Raw genomic sequence first — 14,562 nt, 5'->3', positions numbered from 1 at the left:
GCGCTGCGAACTGAATTTGTGCACCACATCATTTCCGTCACTATTATTTTTTCCACTCTAAGTCTGTACTTGTTAGCTTGTTAGTTATACTTTATACCACAAATGCGTAAACTGCTGTTTTTTTTGTCACAACTATAAAACCCTACCCACATACTAAAAGATCACGGGGTGCCAGGGTGATATCAAGAACAAGGGCAATAAAGTGACTAGATAAAAAGTCTACACAATGGCTGCGACAGGAGTTGCTCCCCAGCACAATTCGGTGTCGAATTTATTTGAATCTCTCAGTTATGGACCAGCACCAGAAGCTGACAACGTTGCAAAAGTTTGTATTTATGCACAATCTTTATAGTACAAAGATATTTGTTGTGTGAAACGGTTGCACTTAAAAGTTATTTTGGAAAACAGACTAAAATAATCCTTTAGCTTTGATTGTCCAGTCATGAGAGGCATAACGTGACACGAATGGGGAAATAATTCGGTCACTAGGCCTAGATCATTCTTACTGGGGTGATTAATGTTTGTATGAATAAACAATCCAAGGGTGGTTAACTGCAAGAGTGGGGGGTGATTAGATGTGTCCAAAAAGGGAATTAAGGAGGATGGCAGCATACAAAACTGTAGTGATTTCGTAACTTGACAGGTTTCTAACGTTCAGAGTAGGTTTGGCTCTCCCAAACTCGACCGCATTGATGGGTTGCCTAAACTCGACTACGTATATGGATCTCCCAAACTCTTGTATAATCTTGGAGTGCACGTGCTGTTGGCTCTATATAAGAGGGTTTATTAGCTGAAGTGGGGTGTGTTTTATTGCAGATTAGAAATGGTCGCCTGTCTAGGCAGACCAGTTGATTTTATGGGTATCGCGGTAGCTTCTTTAGCAGACTGAGTGATTTTATATTGTATTTCATAGTGTTCTGATGGAGTTGTCGATTTGTAGATCTCAATAGCCTTTATCTAACCTTCCTTCATTTGGCAAATCACTTCAAAACAATGGGTGAACAAATAAATTATAAATAGGAAGTGAAATGAAATGAAATGAGGTTTAACATCCTAGTACTGAGTACTGTTCTGCTCCAAACTGGGCTAATGAAGACGGGTATACGCCATACAGTGTGCTATGAGGGAAATTTTGCCGGGACAGCGGCAATACTTCCTACTCTTATATCGAATTCCAACTGTGAAGGGATCTTTTACGTTCACTCCAATGTGTAGGGCCTACACGGTACCTCGTTTTTTTGTCCCATCCGAACGACTAGACAGCTTTCCTTGACAGGCCCTCCGTCCTGCATCACTGACAAGGGCAAACCATGCCGAGGGAACAAATAGGCCTAATTAATAATATAAATACCATTCTATATTAAACAAATTGCAATAACAAAACTAAAAACAGACCCATATCCCATAATTATACTTTGCAAAAATATATAACGAAAACGTAAAATTTCCTATTGGACTATAAGACTAAGGTTGTTTATAAACTACCATAATATGTGACCTTATCTACATCTTTATAGGTTAATATAAGTACACAGTTACAATATCGCACACTATAGCATATTCAACCAGGTTATTATAGTATGTAGGCTACTTAGAATTACAGTTTCAAATACACTGTTGTAAGGATTCTCTAAACAATTTCAAAATATTACATCTTTTTCATTAAACTATACTTGACCAGAACTCTAACCGTTGTTCACTGCATATATTCCTACTTATTTTAAAATTGTCCAGAATTTAAAGTAGTTGTCTATGATATAAAGTTTCCAAAATAACCTACTTCTTCATCTGAATATGGTAATAGAAAAAAACACAAAACGCTAGTCCATAGGAAACCCATGGGGCAACGCCATTAGAAAGTCCATGGTGAAATGGCCCATTGAGGAAATCATGGGGTAAAATCCCTCATGTTCACAAAATCCTATGTGCAACCCATGATCATTTTGCCCATATTTAAGGGATGTAATACAGGTAATGTGGCTAGGGGTGGATATATTCTTGAATTCCCTCAAATATCCTTTTAAAAACAAATAAAATTAAACTGTGTTTAATCTTTGATTACCTGGTATCAGTAATCTGCATTCACAACATCAGGAAATTCAGTTAAAGTAAACAGGTAAAAATGGCATGTGTTTTAAAGGTCCTGTCTTTTGCTATACCAATAAACAATCTTTATCAAAATCCATTCATAATTGAAGAAGATATATTTACTCAAAGTTAGCAATGTGCATCTACCCAGAATAAAACGTTTTTGAAAATTCCCTTTAAAAAAAAAGGATTGAATTGGGTTAATCTGATGTTTTATTTCTATAGTGATAAGAACAGCTCTTTATGATGGATTATTCTTTTTGAAATAGTGAAAGTCGGTTTGTTTACTAATTTTAGTTTCAGTATGTCTTAAAGTATTGATTGTTGAACACAAAATTAGTTATCACAACTTTGTTTCTATCTACAGACCTGAATTTTGTAATATAGAGATACACACTTAGTAAAACAAATCAAATTTAATTAGATTGACACTTATATTTGACCAAATCAAAGAGATTGTACTCATTTAATCAGACTGAAAATCGGTGAAAATGTCTGACAAGAAAAAATTTGAAATAGCAACGCTGGTTTATGTACAATAATTGACATGGTACTGATAGATAGTAAATGTTGCAGAATACAGTCATTTGTATTTGCTATAAATCCTTGTAGGCCTGGTTAGAAGATCATCAAAGAGATTTTGGTCATTTTATTGATGGTAAATGGTATAAACCAGCTGGTGAAAGAAAGAAATATACAACTAAATCACCTGCTACAGGTATCTAATCTTAAAGTAACTAAGTCTCTAACTCAATATCATCCAAAACCTTCGACATTGAAAACACAAATTATTTGTCCGTTGTAATCAACATTGGTGTTGTGGTCTTACCGGGAAAAGATGGGCTTCTGATATTCAATATTTAAGACAAAATAAACATTTTACGATTGGTACACGAATCGTGTACCATAATGCGTTTCAGCCCAATTTGTAGCAAGCGACTCGAAGAACGAGGTTAGACATATTCCACAAGTCATGTCAAACGGTGACCCCATATTCTTATCTGGAGAGCATGCACAATAATTACTATCAGTATAGACTGAAATAACCAGACGCTCGAGATTACCATTCGATTGAGACTTCTGGCGTATTTCGCCGAACATAACTGCTTTGAAATTAGAGTAAAAACGGAAACGATTGAATGTAAATAAACTCATTACATTATTATATACGTTGCGACCCATTTGTGTCAATTTGTAGGTCCTAAATATTAGCGATTTAGCTCCTTTTAGTCAAGCTTTGACATAGAATTTTCATTTAAAAGTAATATGTGAATTAGATTTAAATGGAGTAAATGACTGGGAAATTCTGGTGTTATAAAATTAGATTCAAATGGTGTAAATAATTATGAAATTCCTGTGCTATAAAATTAGATTCAAATGGAGTAAAAATAGTGGAGGAATTCTTGTGTTATAAGATGTGATATAAATAAAAATATTAAAATACAGGTGAAGAATTAACTGCCACAATACAAGGAAATGAAGAAGATGTTGAAACTGCTGTGTCTGCTGCACGTCAAGCATTTAAATCATGGAGTACACTGGCCCCACATGTTAGAGCTAGACATTTATACAGGTAATTATCTTCAATATTCTGTTTAATTTTTATGTCTTCTCAAGGTAACAAGAAAAAACTGATAAATGTCGAAAATATACACAATTATATTACATAGAATAACTGTTTATTACTGAGTGACTATTGGTTAGAATTCTTTAAGTCTATATCAAGCAGATTGTGTCCTGTTAAATTACTCCTTCTTGAAGAATGAATTTTTTGATATAAACATGATATTTTATTACAGTATTGCTAGACATGTACAGAAACATCAAAGATTAATCAGTGTTATAGAAGCTATAGATAATGGTAAACCTATCCGAGAAACAAGGGATGCGGATATTCCTCTTGTTGTTCGCCATTTTTATCATCATGCCGGCTGGGCACAGTTAATGGAGACTGAGATGAGGGGATGGAAACCTGTTGGTTTGTATTTACTGCAAAATATTAAATACGTAGATTAAAATCTGTCTGTGCTGATATTTTAAACTAGGCGTAATTCGCTTTGATATTTTGTATTTGTGTACCTTGCATTTCTGACATCAGTAGAATGATTACGAGTATGATTTTAAATCTGTTTCTAGGTGTGGTAGCAGCCATTGTACCATGGAATTTTCCTCTAATGTTGTTAACCTGGAAAGTTTGTCCAGCATTAGCTATGGGTAACACAGTTGTATTAAAACCAGCAACCTATACACGATTATCAGCACTGTTGTTTGCTGAGATTTGTGCAGAAGCTGGTCTACCACCCGGGGTATTTAATGTAGTAACAGGAAATGGTGCGTTTGGTGGACAGCTAGCAGGACATCCTGATGTGGATAAAGTTGCTTTTACTGGTTCTACAGAAGTAAGTGTTAATGTAGAACAAATCTGAAATTTCCTCAATTCTGATTATCAATGCTACTGTCTGTTCCATAAGATACCCCGACTCCAAAATTCCTCACCATTTCTTCAGTTTTTAATTTAAACAGGCAAAATTTGGTGACATACCTGAAATTGTCATCCCGTTGCTCTCTTCAGTGAGCCTTAATAAAAGCCCAGAAGTTCGATAAAATCCACTATTCTCTTTATTATTATTATTATTTTGGATTTATATAGCGCCACTTCCACAGTACTGTGCTCCAGTGCGCTTTACAATATAGCTATAAAATCAAATATGTACAATAGGAAAGGCACGTACATTTAAAATTCTTAAAACATCACCATATAGTAAGATATATGGTGTGACCGAGACACACTGCTGTGGCCCTGTTAGGTTTCACACCGTGAATCTTGTGTTAAACACTCATGTTTTTGGGTCAGATTAATATTATGTTCCGTTTTCACCTGCTTATTTCGCAGAAACTGCTCATTAAGCCACTCGGTTTTTAAGAGCAAGGTCTGGAGATATGACATTTTTATAAACACTTTATTAGTTTTTCAAAGTATCTAAATTATCTCCCTTTGGCCTTACAGTTTTTAGCGTATAAACTAAATAATAATTATCCGATTGCCACAGAATCAATGGCATAGTATACACGTTGGCACTAGCTATAATAATCATTGGTACAAAATATTATCTTATCGCAATTTAGCTGATATATATCTGGATAGTCCTCGTAAATAAGCAGAGCAATTCGGGAATCGATTTTCGTACCCCGTTTTCCCGCAAATGTTATTTAACTTTTTTATTATATAATATTTGTATTTTCTAAACATTTATATACATGTTGTGGTGATATATAAGATCAACCAAATATCCATGAATCATTTGGATTGCTGACTAAAGTATGGGTTTCAGGTCTTAATTTTGTCTCTATAACTTGTATTTTGTAGGTAGGTCAGGTATTAAGAAGATCTACAGCAGGATCTGGTAAAAAGATATCATTAGAATTAGGTGGTAAATCTCCAGTAGTTGTATTTGATACAGCTGATTTAGATAGCACTGTTGAAGGTGTAGTAGATGCTATATGGTTTAATCAGGGACAGGTATGGAATACTCGCATATGTTTTTTTTAAATTTCATTTTTTCCAGAGATTTACAATAGAAAATTGATACGAGCAACTAGAATTCACATTGAATCTTGTATAGCAATCATTTCATCCATTAAAGCTCATTGATGTGATGACATATTTAGACATTGATAGATAATGTCAAGATTTATGTTTAATTGTGAATTTTATTGTGGTTGAAGACTTTCAAATAGATTTACAGTTTGTTTTTTTTTTATTTATTAATTATAAAGAATCCATAAGTACAGTTATCGAAGTACAGTTGAATAAAAAATTATGTCTAATATTACAGGTATGTAGTGCTGGGTCACGTCTATTGGTACAGGAGTCTGTCATAGATAAACTAGTCTCTAAATTAAAGGAAAGAATGTCACATCTACGTCTTGGTGATAGTCTAGATAAAGCTATAGATATGGCAGCCATTGTAGATGAGTCTCAGAAACGAAGTATAGATGAATTTGTTCAGAGTGCTCGACAAGAGGGAGCAGAGGTAGATTGGAATTTTGTCTTATTTAATTTATCTTTAAAACATCTTTTGGTGGTATGTTAATTGGATAATGATCAGATAGCTTTAGAATATACGTAAAAGAAAATAAATAATATATTTACAGTGAAATAGGGTGAAGATCAGGTTGGCTGAGAATATATGTAAAGAAAAGTAATGTTACAATGAAATGAACACTATGCCCGAATGTTGTAATAAATACATGTAACACTTGATTTTTTTTCTTGCTTATAATGTTTTGATCACTTTTTTTGACTACTACATAAGCCATTTAATTTTATTGGATTTTTACTACATTTCACGAAAAATGGTTACTTATAATGGTTACTTATAAAGGTTTTTCCTTCAATGTGCCTACATTGAGATTTCTTGTAGCACATAGCCGATTATCATTCACGTCATTAGTATGATAAAATGTTCGGGACATATTCCCCTTTTCCTTGAGTTGCTTTCCTTATTGTTAGTTTGTTTTTCATTTTGGGTGTACTGAACACTTACGGTAAGCCCCTGATCCATTCACAAGATCTGATATGTTCATTTGTTCTTTGTGGTGTCTGTATATTGTGTCCTGTCCGTTGGTTTGTCTTGTGTATTTGTCTGTGTGTGGTGCGACCCACCTGCACTTACTATTATATATCTTGTAAGTAATAATATTATAATGTATATATTAAAGGTACATTAAGCTATGTGTATATTTTTTGTTAAAGGTACATCAAGCTAATATCAGTATACCATGTAGAGGTTGTTTTTATCCACCAACTTTAATAACTGGTGTACAGACTGTCTCTAGAGTTGTAGTAGAGGAGGTCAGTTGTTTTTTTACTATTATTGAAAATATTTTAATCACATATTAATTCTGAATCTGGTTTTGACTCCTTATAAATGAAAGGTATATTATATTTTAGATTTATTCCAACATAAATATTTTTATTATGCTTTACATGTATTATTATATACTCTGAAGTCAATGTTGTCAGAGAAGATCAAACATTTTTGATAGCAAGCTGTGTTGTTTATGGTTCTTGAGCCACTTTTTGGAAAAGGGAGCTTACTCTTCCTTATCAGGCAATAAAATGAGTTTCGTTTATTTGTCAAGCAGTATGTACATGTTAAGTAGTAAGCAAATACTTTCTTTGATTATATTGTAGATTTTTGGGCCTGTTCTCGTCGTTCTACCATTTCGCACGGCCAAAGAAGCCATTTCTCTAGCTAATAATACACAATATGGTTTAGGTGGTAGTGTATGGACTGAGAATATTAGTTTAGCTATGGAAGTTGCATTAAATATTAAAGCAGGAGCTCTATGGATCAACAGTCATAATGTATTTGATGCTGCAGCAGGATTTGGTGGTTATAAACAAAGTGGTTATGGAAGAGATGGTGGTAAAGAAGTAAGTTGCTTTCAAAGGGAAACTTTTATTATTCCGTTGTGTTAGCGTCCATCCGTCCATTCATAATTTGTTTGTGAACACTCTACAGGTCACAATTTTTATCCGATTTTGAGGAAACTTGAAATATACTTTTATATCCCAAAGATCTCATTTAATTTCGATATTGACATGTATCGGACCGTAACTTCATTGATTATGGCCCCTGAATGTACGAAAAATTGTGTCTTTAGCATGTGAACACTATAGAGGTAATAATTTTTATCTGATTTTGATGAAACTTACAATGTATGTTTATAACCCAAAGATCTCCGTTCCTTTCGAATACGAACATAATGGAATTTAAACTTCTTGATTGTGGTCCCTGATTGTATGAAAAATCGTGTAATTAGCTTGTGGACCCTCTACATCTTGGTTCCTTTTGATATTCACGCATGTCGGACCATAACATCCTGGATAATGGCCCCTTATTGTATAAAAATAGCTTTTGTAGTTTGTTCTCTTTCCATCTCTTGTAAAATGTGGGCATATCTTGCATGGCAACCGCTTGTTCAGTTTATTCAAACATTAATGTGATACTTTCTATTCAAAGCTAACCATAAGCTTACTCAAAGCTCCATAAGTTACAATTTAGCTAACCATTCAAAGATTCATAAGCCACAATTAAGATGAACTTCTTCTTAATGGTTCATAATAAGCTTTTTTGTTTTGGTTTTGAAGTATTCACAAAAACATAAGTATGGTTTTACTGACTGGTAGCTGCTGTATTTAGTATTTTATTCTTATATATTACCTGTGCATGTCTTGTTAATTTTAAATAATTTCAATTACCAGGGATTATATGAATATGTCCGTCCATATTGGGAAGAAAGGGCTCGTCCCAGTGATGTAGAAAGTTTTAACGTGAAGACATTTGGGAATACATTACCACCTAGACCTTCTGTTACTGATAATAACCCTGCTGCTACAGAAACAGATACACCCAGGTATAGTATATCATTGTTTATGGCTCCGTAGTTTCTCGTCTCATGCATTCACAGGGGTCATTTCTATGAAAAGTTTGCGATGTATTACTAAACTTTTTTTAAACATATCAGACAATTTTCTGACAAGTTTAAATGTATTTGAGCTTCGTGATAATTCTGTTTTAATGATTTAACCTTTGATTTGTGTATGATTCAATGATATAAAATTGATTTAAACTATTTATTGATTTTTAAATCAATACTTTCATATGAGTCAGTCAGTTGAAATTATTTACTGAAATGCTATATCTTAGTTATGATTAAGGCAAATGTTTTGTTTCTTGTTTTAACAGTATTGATAGAACCTATAAATTGTATTATGGTGGAGCACAGAAAAGACCTGATGGTCAATATTCTCGACCAATTAGAAATCCAGATGGAAAGGTTGTAGGGTTAGTAGGAGAAAGTAATAGAAAGGATGTTCGTAATGCTGTAGAAGCAGCACATAAAGCAGCACCAGGGTAAGTGTTACAATTTAACCATAATGACTTGGCTCAAACTCATTAAGAGAATATTCACAACTTGTATCTGCAGGTGTCTGGTAGAAGATTAATTTTGACTAACCTTCAAACAGTAGAAATGTAGAATCGATTTGTGTTCATTGATTTTATATCTGTTATTTTTAATTTATAAAAATATGTTTAATGTATCTGAATTCCATACAGAAAGACTAGATGATTTGTTAAACAGTTTTATTCACTAAAATATAACTAGGATCTGACAACTTGATATGTAACTTTATGTCAGTTATCTCATCATTCTGTCGGCTTACAGATGGGGAAAGAGAGCAGCCCATAATCGCGCCCAGATAGTATATTATATGGCTGAGAATTTAGAAGTACGACGTGAAGAGATAGCTGGTAGAATAAATAGTATGTGTGGTAAATCTATAGATGATAGTAGACTAGAGGTGGATCAAGCTATACAACGATTATTTTACTGGGGTGCATACTGTGATAAATATGGTGGAACTGTTCAGGTAAAATTATCTATTTCGTTTTACCTAATTTTTGCAAATAAGCATGGAACAAAATTTGGATGGAAAAAAATTTGAGACTCTGATACAAGTAAAAGGTTGTAATTTGAAGATGTGTAGGTAGAAAGGCCGCTTTCCAGACAAGTCTAAAATGACTAAAATACTGTAAGACATCATATGCCATTTCTTTCCCTTACTTTCCAGAGTCTTATTATAAAATCCTGTCTTCATTAGCCCAGTCAGAGTAGAACAGTAGGACAGACGTTAAACCCCATTTCATTTCATTTTTTATTATAAAAACCTAGTATGTGATGTATTTGTTGATAAATAGTGAGTGATGGACATCATTCTGGCGCATGCTATGACTATATACAGAATAGAACTACTGTGTATTGTATGTTTTCTAGATAAAGAGTATATACTGTATCTATTATAGGAAACAACATTATATGGAGCTACAGTAAAGGTACATGAATCTGTAGGAGTTATAGGTGTAGCATGTCCCGATGATTTTCCTCTGCTGGGTTTTGTATCCTTGTTTGCACCAGCTGTTATTAGAGGAAATGCTGTAATTGTTGTACCTAGTGAAAAATATCCTCTAGTAGCTCTTGATTTTTACCAGGTATATAAAACAGTTAAAAAATAATTGTATAACTTAGTCCAATGTCTATTGGGATGATTGAGTGTTCTTCTTCTACTGCATATGCTGTGCATCATAAGACTTGTTATCTATGCAAGGGCTCATTCCAAGACCTGTGCGTGACAAGGAGTCACTTTGTGGATTGTCTCTAGGTAGTCCGGTTTCATCCCCCTTCTCACACTGATCCGCAGTGAATATTTGCTAGGCCACTACAATCACTGATAAGGATGACATCGATGCGGCTTAATGAGCCAGAAATATTAACTTTTTTCCTGCGACAAATCAAATTCTAAAACATTTTTTTTATGTATTGGAAAAATAAATAAAGTCGTTTGACGTATTTGTAAGTAAAAATTATTTCCTGTTTAGTGTAAATGGGTATTAAAATGACTAAAATGCAGCATTCACTCCGAAGCAGTAACGTCTTATGTAAACAATGCATGCGCCATTCAGCCAATGATTGACGTCGCGTGCTGTGACAGCACGTGTTAAGGCAGTCATCTTTGACAGAGATATATCACTAGACTCGTAATTCTCTGTGAAACAGATTGCCCCCTTCTATGCACTCCAGTAGATTATTAAAATGAAAATGTACCAATGAACCTGGTTAGTGTTCAGTTCAGTTTTAACAACAATTTTTCACTGTTTCTAGCAAGAAGAGTTGCTCTGTCTAATTTTTGAAAACCTGGTATTTACCAGGTATTTACATTTAGCTGTACAGATTACCACATCTGCAAAAATATAAAATTGGGACTATTCTTCCAGGCAACTAAATTTGAAGTGATTTCACAAAAATGACTAAAAACAGTTTGTACTGTTACACTTTGATTTTATAAATGGTCCACCCATCCCAGTATTAGATCAGTGTATGTCATGTGTTGAAAATAAATTGTATAGAGTCGCTTACAGTCGACTCAGATTAAGTAGTCATAATTTAGAGGTAGAGAAAGGTCGAGCGAACAGTGTAAATAGCTATGAGAGATATTGTCAATTTTGCTGTCTAACTAAATGCAAAACTGTGGTCGAGGACGAATTACACTTTCTGAGAATTTGTGAAAATTATACCGATTTAAGAGTTTTGTATAAAGTGAACACATACTTTGATTATAGAGAATCAACATTAAACTATTTACAAAGTAAATGTGATGATGTAATGAAACATATATGCAAATTTGTATATCATGCATTCTTGAAAAGAGACAATTACATGTTAAAATTGTCGATTAACAATATGAATATTCATGAACTAACATATATTGAGTGTACTATGGGTCTTTGGCCTAACATGCATTGAAAATAAAATTATTATTATTATTATTATAGATCAGTGTATTAGATCACAATTCCTAATTTCATTTTATAATGTAAAATCATTTTCAATTTTCCAGGTATTTGATACATCTGATTTACCAGGAGGTGTGGTCAATATTTTAACTGGGAATCGTGATCATCTCTCTAAATATCTTTCGGAACATCAAGATGTACAAGCTATGTGGTATTTTGGAACGGCAGAGGGATCAAAGTTCATAGAACATGCATCAGCCGAAAATCTGAAGAGAACTTGGGTAAATTATGGCGTAGAACGAAATTGGAGTGATGAAGAACAGGGACAGGGAGAGGAATTTCTCTATCAATCTGTTCAAGTTAAAAATATTTGGATACCTATGGGAGACATATTTGCCAACTGAACATCTACTTTTGCTTTATGATTTATAATGTCGAATAAAATATTGTCAGGGATATTTTTACTAATATTATTATGTAAAGTAATTTTTTTGTATTAAAGGTGCTTTAATGTTCAGTATATATATAAATCCATTTTATTGTTACATAAATTATGTATGTGATTATCTTTATTTTTGTGTCATATATTTGTTTTGATATGTCTATATATATTTTATAGGCTTGATCTGATATGTAAGCTTTAATGAAATACAGGAAGTTGTTTTTAGGCAAATACCAATGGCAAAGTGATTTTACAAGAAAGATGTTAAAATTTATATTTTATTTGTTCTTTTTACCATCAGTATGTAACTTGGTGAGATATGTTTTAGAAATATGCCTGTAAAATCTTTTTTTAAAAAAGAACAATTCATATGACATTTATTAGTTTTGCTAGAAATATATAATATAGAGAACTATAGAATCTTGCCAAAAAGAGCATCTCTAGTCGATTTTATTTTAATATTACTTTTCAGATAAAAAAACCCAAAAAACAAAACAATCTGCGATATTAGAATGATGTTTCTAGACTGCATAAACCCACCACAGAGGTAACAATATTGAATTTGACAGAATCAGAATGTTGAAAATCAGAATTTATGGTGCAGACATGTTCTTAATCAAGATATAAAACCGTTTAGATGGTTTTTATCTGGCACAATTTGACCAAGGCGGGGCGGGGGGGGGGGGGGGGATATTACCTCATCAATTATTATACCATGATTATTGATAAAATAATTAAAAAATGTATTACTTTACAGTAGATGATAAAAGGTAATTAACTTTAACATAATTCTTTATTGTTTATATAGTTCAAAATCTTCAAAGTTATTAGCAAAGTTATTTAAAACATGGTTTGATCTTGATATAGGATTACCCTTTGCATGAAACAGTGCCAAAAAATTCTATAGTGGGCCTATAAAGTGGTGGATCCAGGATTTTCAACAAGGGGGAGGGGGCAGAAATTTAAAATATTGAAGGTGGGGTGGGGAAGTGCTGGCCTCCCCCAGAAAATTTGGAAAAGTGAACGCTGTAGATGTAATTTCGGGACAACCATACCACAATGTCCATTTTGAATATAATTCCACCAAATCACCCCATGTCATGACTCCAAACAAACCATGTAAAACATCAGTTAATAGATGCAATTGTGGGACTGGACCCCATAATTGAGTCTGATAAAATCTAGTTAATACAGCCATACCACAAAGTTCATTTTAAATATAGATTCCCCCAAATCACACCTTGTCATGACTCCAAACAAACCATGTAAAACACTAGTTAATAGGACATTACATCTGACCAGAAAAAAGATACATTTTTATACGCCCACATTTAGTCGTTTTTTGTTGTCACCCCCGTCCGTCAGCTCTAGGGGCTTAAGTTAATATCCGATTGACTTTAAATTTATACACAGTGTTTAAGGTCATGAGAGAAATCCTACTGATTTTCAACGATTTCCGATAATTACTGCCAGAGTTATGGCCCTTGATCACTTTGGAAAATCTTGTGGACGCTCTAGAGGCTAAAGTTAGTATCCGATTAACTTTAATTTATATACAGTGTTTAAGGTCATGAGCCGAAAGATCCTAGTCATTTTCAATGAATTCAGATAATTGCTGTCAGAGTTATGGCCCTTGATCACCTTGAAATATCTTGTGAAACTCTAGGGGCTAAAGTTGGTATTCGATTGACTTTAAATTTATACACAGTGTTTAATGAGACGATGAAGCCTATTGATTTTCAACTATTTCCGATAATTTCTACTAGAGTTATGGCCCTTGATCATATAAATTGTTCAAAGTCATGAGACAAACAATCCAAACAAATTCTAATGATATCAGATAATTACTTAATAGGTCTATTACTAGTAATGAAATTTCCATGTGTTGTAAACATCATCCTTACTGACAAAAGAAAAGATATGCGACAACCCTTATTGACTGCATGGACGCCTTAGCTGTTGTGGGCATATATGTTTGTTGTCTGGCAACCTATCTTTACTTTACTCAAAGAGTAGTCATGTTCAGGGTCTTTTTAGCGTATTATATTGAATATAAAAAGTGATGTTAGCCACAACAATTATGCAAGAAATTTGACAAACGTATTTTATTTTGGATATTGGTTATCTATATACGTCATCTGTTATCACATCATATCATAGCCTGTCCTGTTTTTCTAACAATGTATTTTTCATAGATTAGAGATGACTAAAATCGGGTTAATGCACACTAATGCGGTTCATCATTACATGCACTGAATGTGTGTTTGTCAATACTAAATCTGCTTTAAGCAGGGATTTTATATTTGTTTATAGGGTTTTTAACCCTGTTAAATGTAGAAAGGGTGCTTTACTCCATAAATATTATGTGGATCGAAAGTCAATAAGCCGTTGGACCAACTGTACGCTTCACCTTGTCAATGGTGCAGGACTGGGGGCCCAACAAAGAACAGAAGCTAGTCGCGACAAAACCCGAGGTCACATGTACTTATACGTTGGCGTGTACGTAATTATCGAAAATTACTGAAATTCAATAGGATTCTTTGAATTAGTTATCTAAATAATGCATATAAATTTCATAAAGATCGGATGATAACTTTTGTCGATAGGACGTTTACAACGTTAATCAACATGAAACAAGGGTCATAACTCTAGAATCTATAAACAGAAATT

At 33.5% G+C, this 14,562-nt stretch overlaps 1 protein-coding gene across 1 annotated transcript; it reads left to right on the top strand.

Moving 5' to 3' along the window:
- The first annotated feature begins 189 nt into the window (after nt 1-189).
- Nucleotides 190-12,436, top strand: LOC126811899 (aldehyde dehydrogenase family 16 member A1). The gene is made up of 14 exons (XM_050537941.1): nt 190-325; nt 2,701-2,806; nt 3,535-3,661; nt 3,888-4,066; nt 4,225-4,487; nt 5,456-5,608; nt 5,925-6,122; nt 6,845-6,943; nt 7,286-7,528; nt 8,360-8,511; nt 8,844-9,011; nt 9,325-9,529; nt 9,963-10,148; nt 11,555-12,436. The coding sequence occupies exons 1-14, from the start codon at nt 227-229 to the stop codon at nt 11,852-11,854; spliced, it is 2,478 nt and encodes an 825-aa protein (XP_050393898.1). The 5' UTR covers nt 190-226; the 3' UTR covers nt 11,855-12,436.
- The last annotated feature ends 2,126 nt before the right edge of the window (nt 12,437-14,562 follow it).

This window comes from Patella vulgata, chromosome 2 (genome assembly GCF_932274485.2).
Source record: "Patella vulgata chromosome 2, xgPatVulg1.2, whole genome shotgun sequence".
NCBI lineage: Eukaryota > Metazoa > Mollusca > Gastropoda > Patellidae > Patella > Patella vulgata.
This window is presented reverse-complemented; position numbering and strand designations above follow the sequence as displayed.

Bases quoted from the DNA above. Each gene is read 5' to 3' on its own strand.
- LOC126811899 (XM_050537941.1), top strand. From the start codon at position 227: ATGGCTGCGACAGGAGTTGCTCCCCAGCACAATTCGGTGTCGAATTTA. The intron at 3,662-3,887 runs GTAATTATCTTC...ATTTTATTACAG, and splicing joins AGAGCTAGACATTTATACAG to TATTGCTAGACATGTACAGA. The intron at 7,529-8,359 runs GTAAGTTGCTTT...TTCAATTACCAG, and splicing joins GAAGAGATGGTGGTAAAGAA to GGATTATATGAATATGTCCG.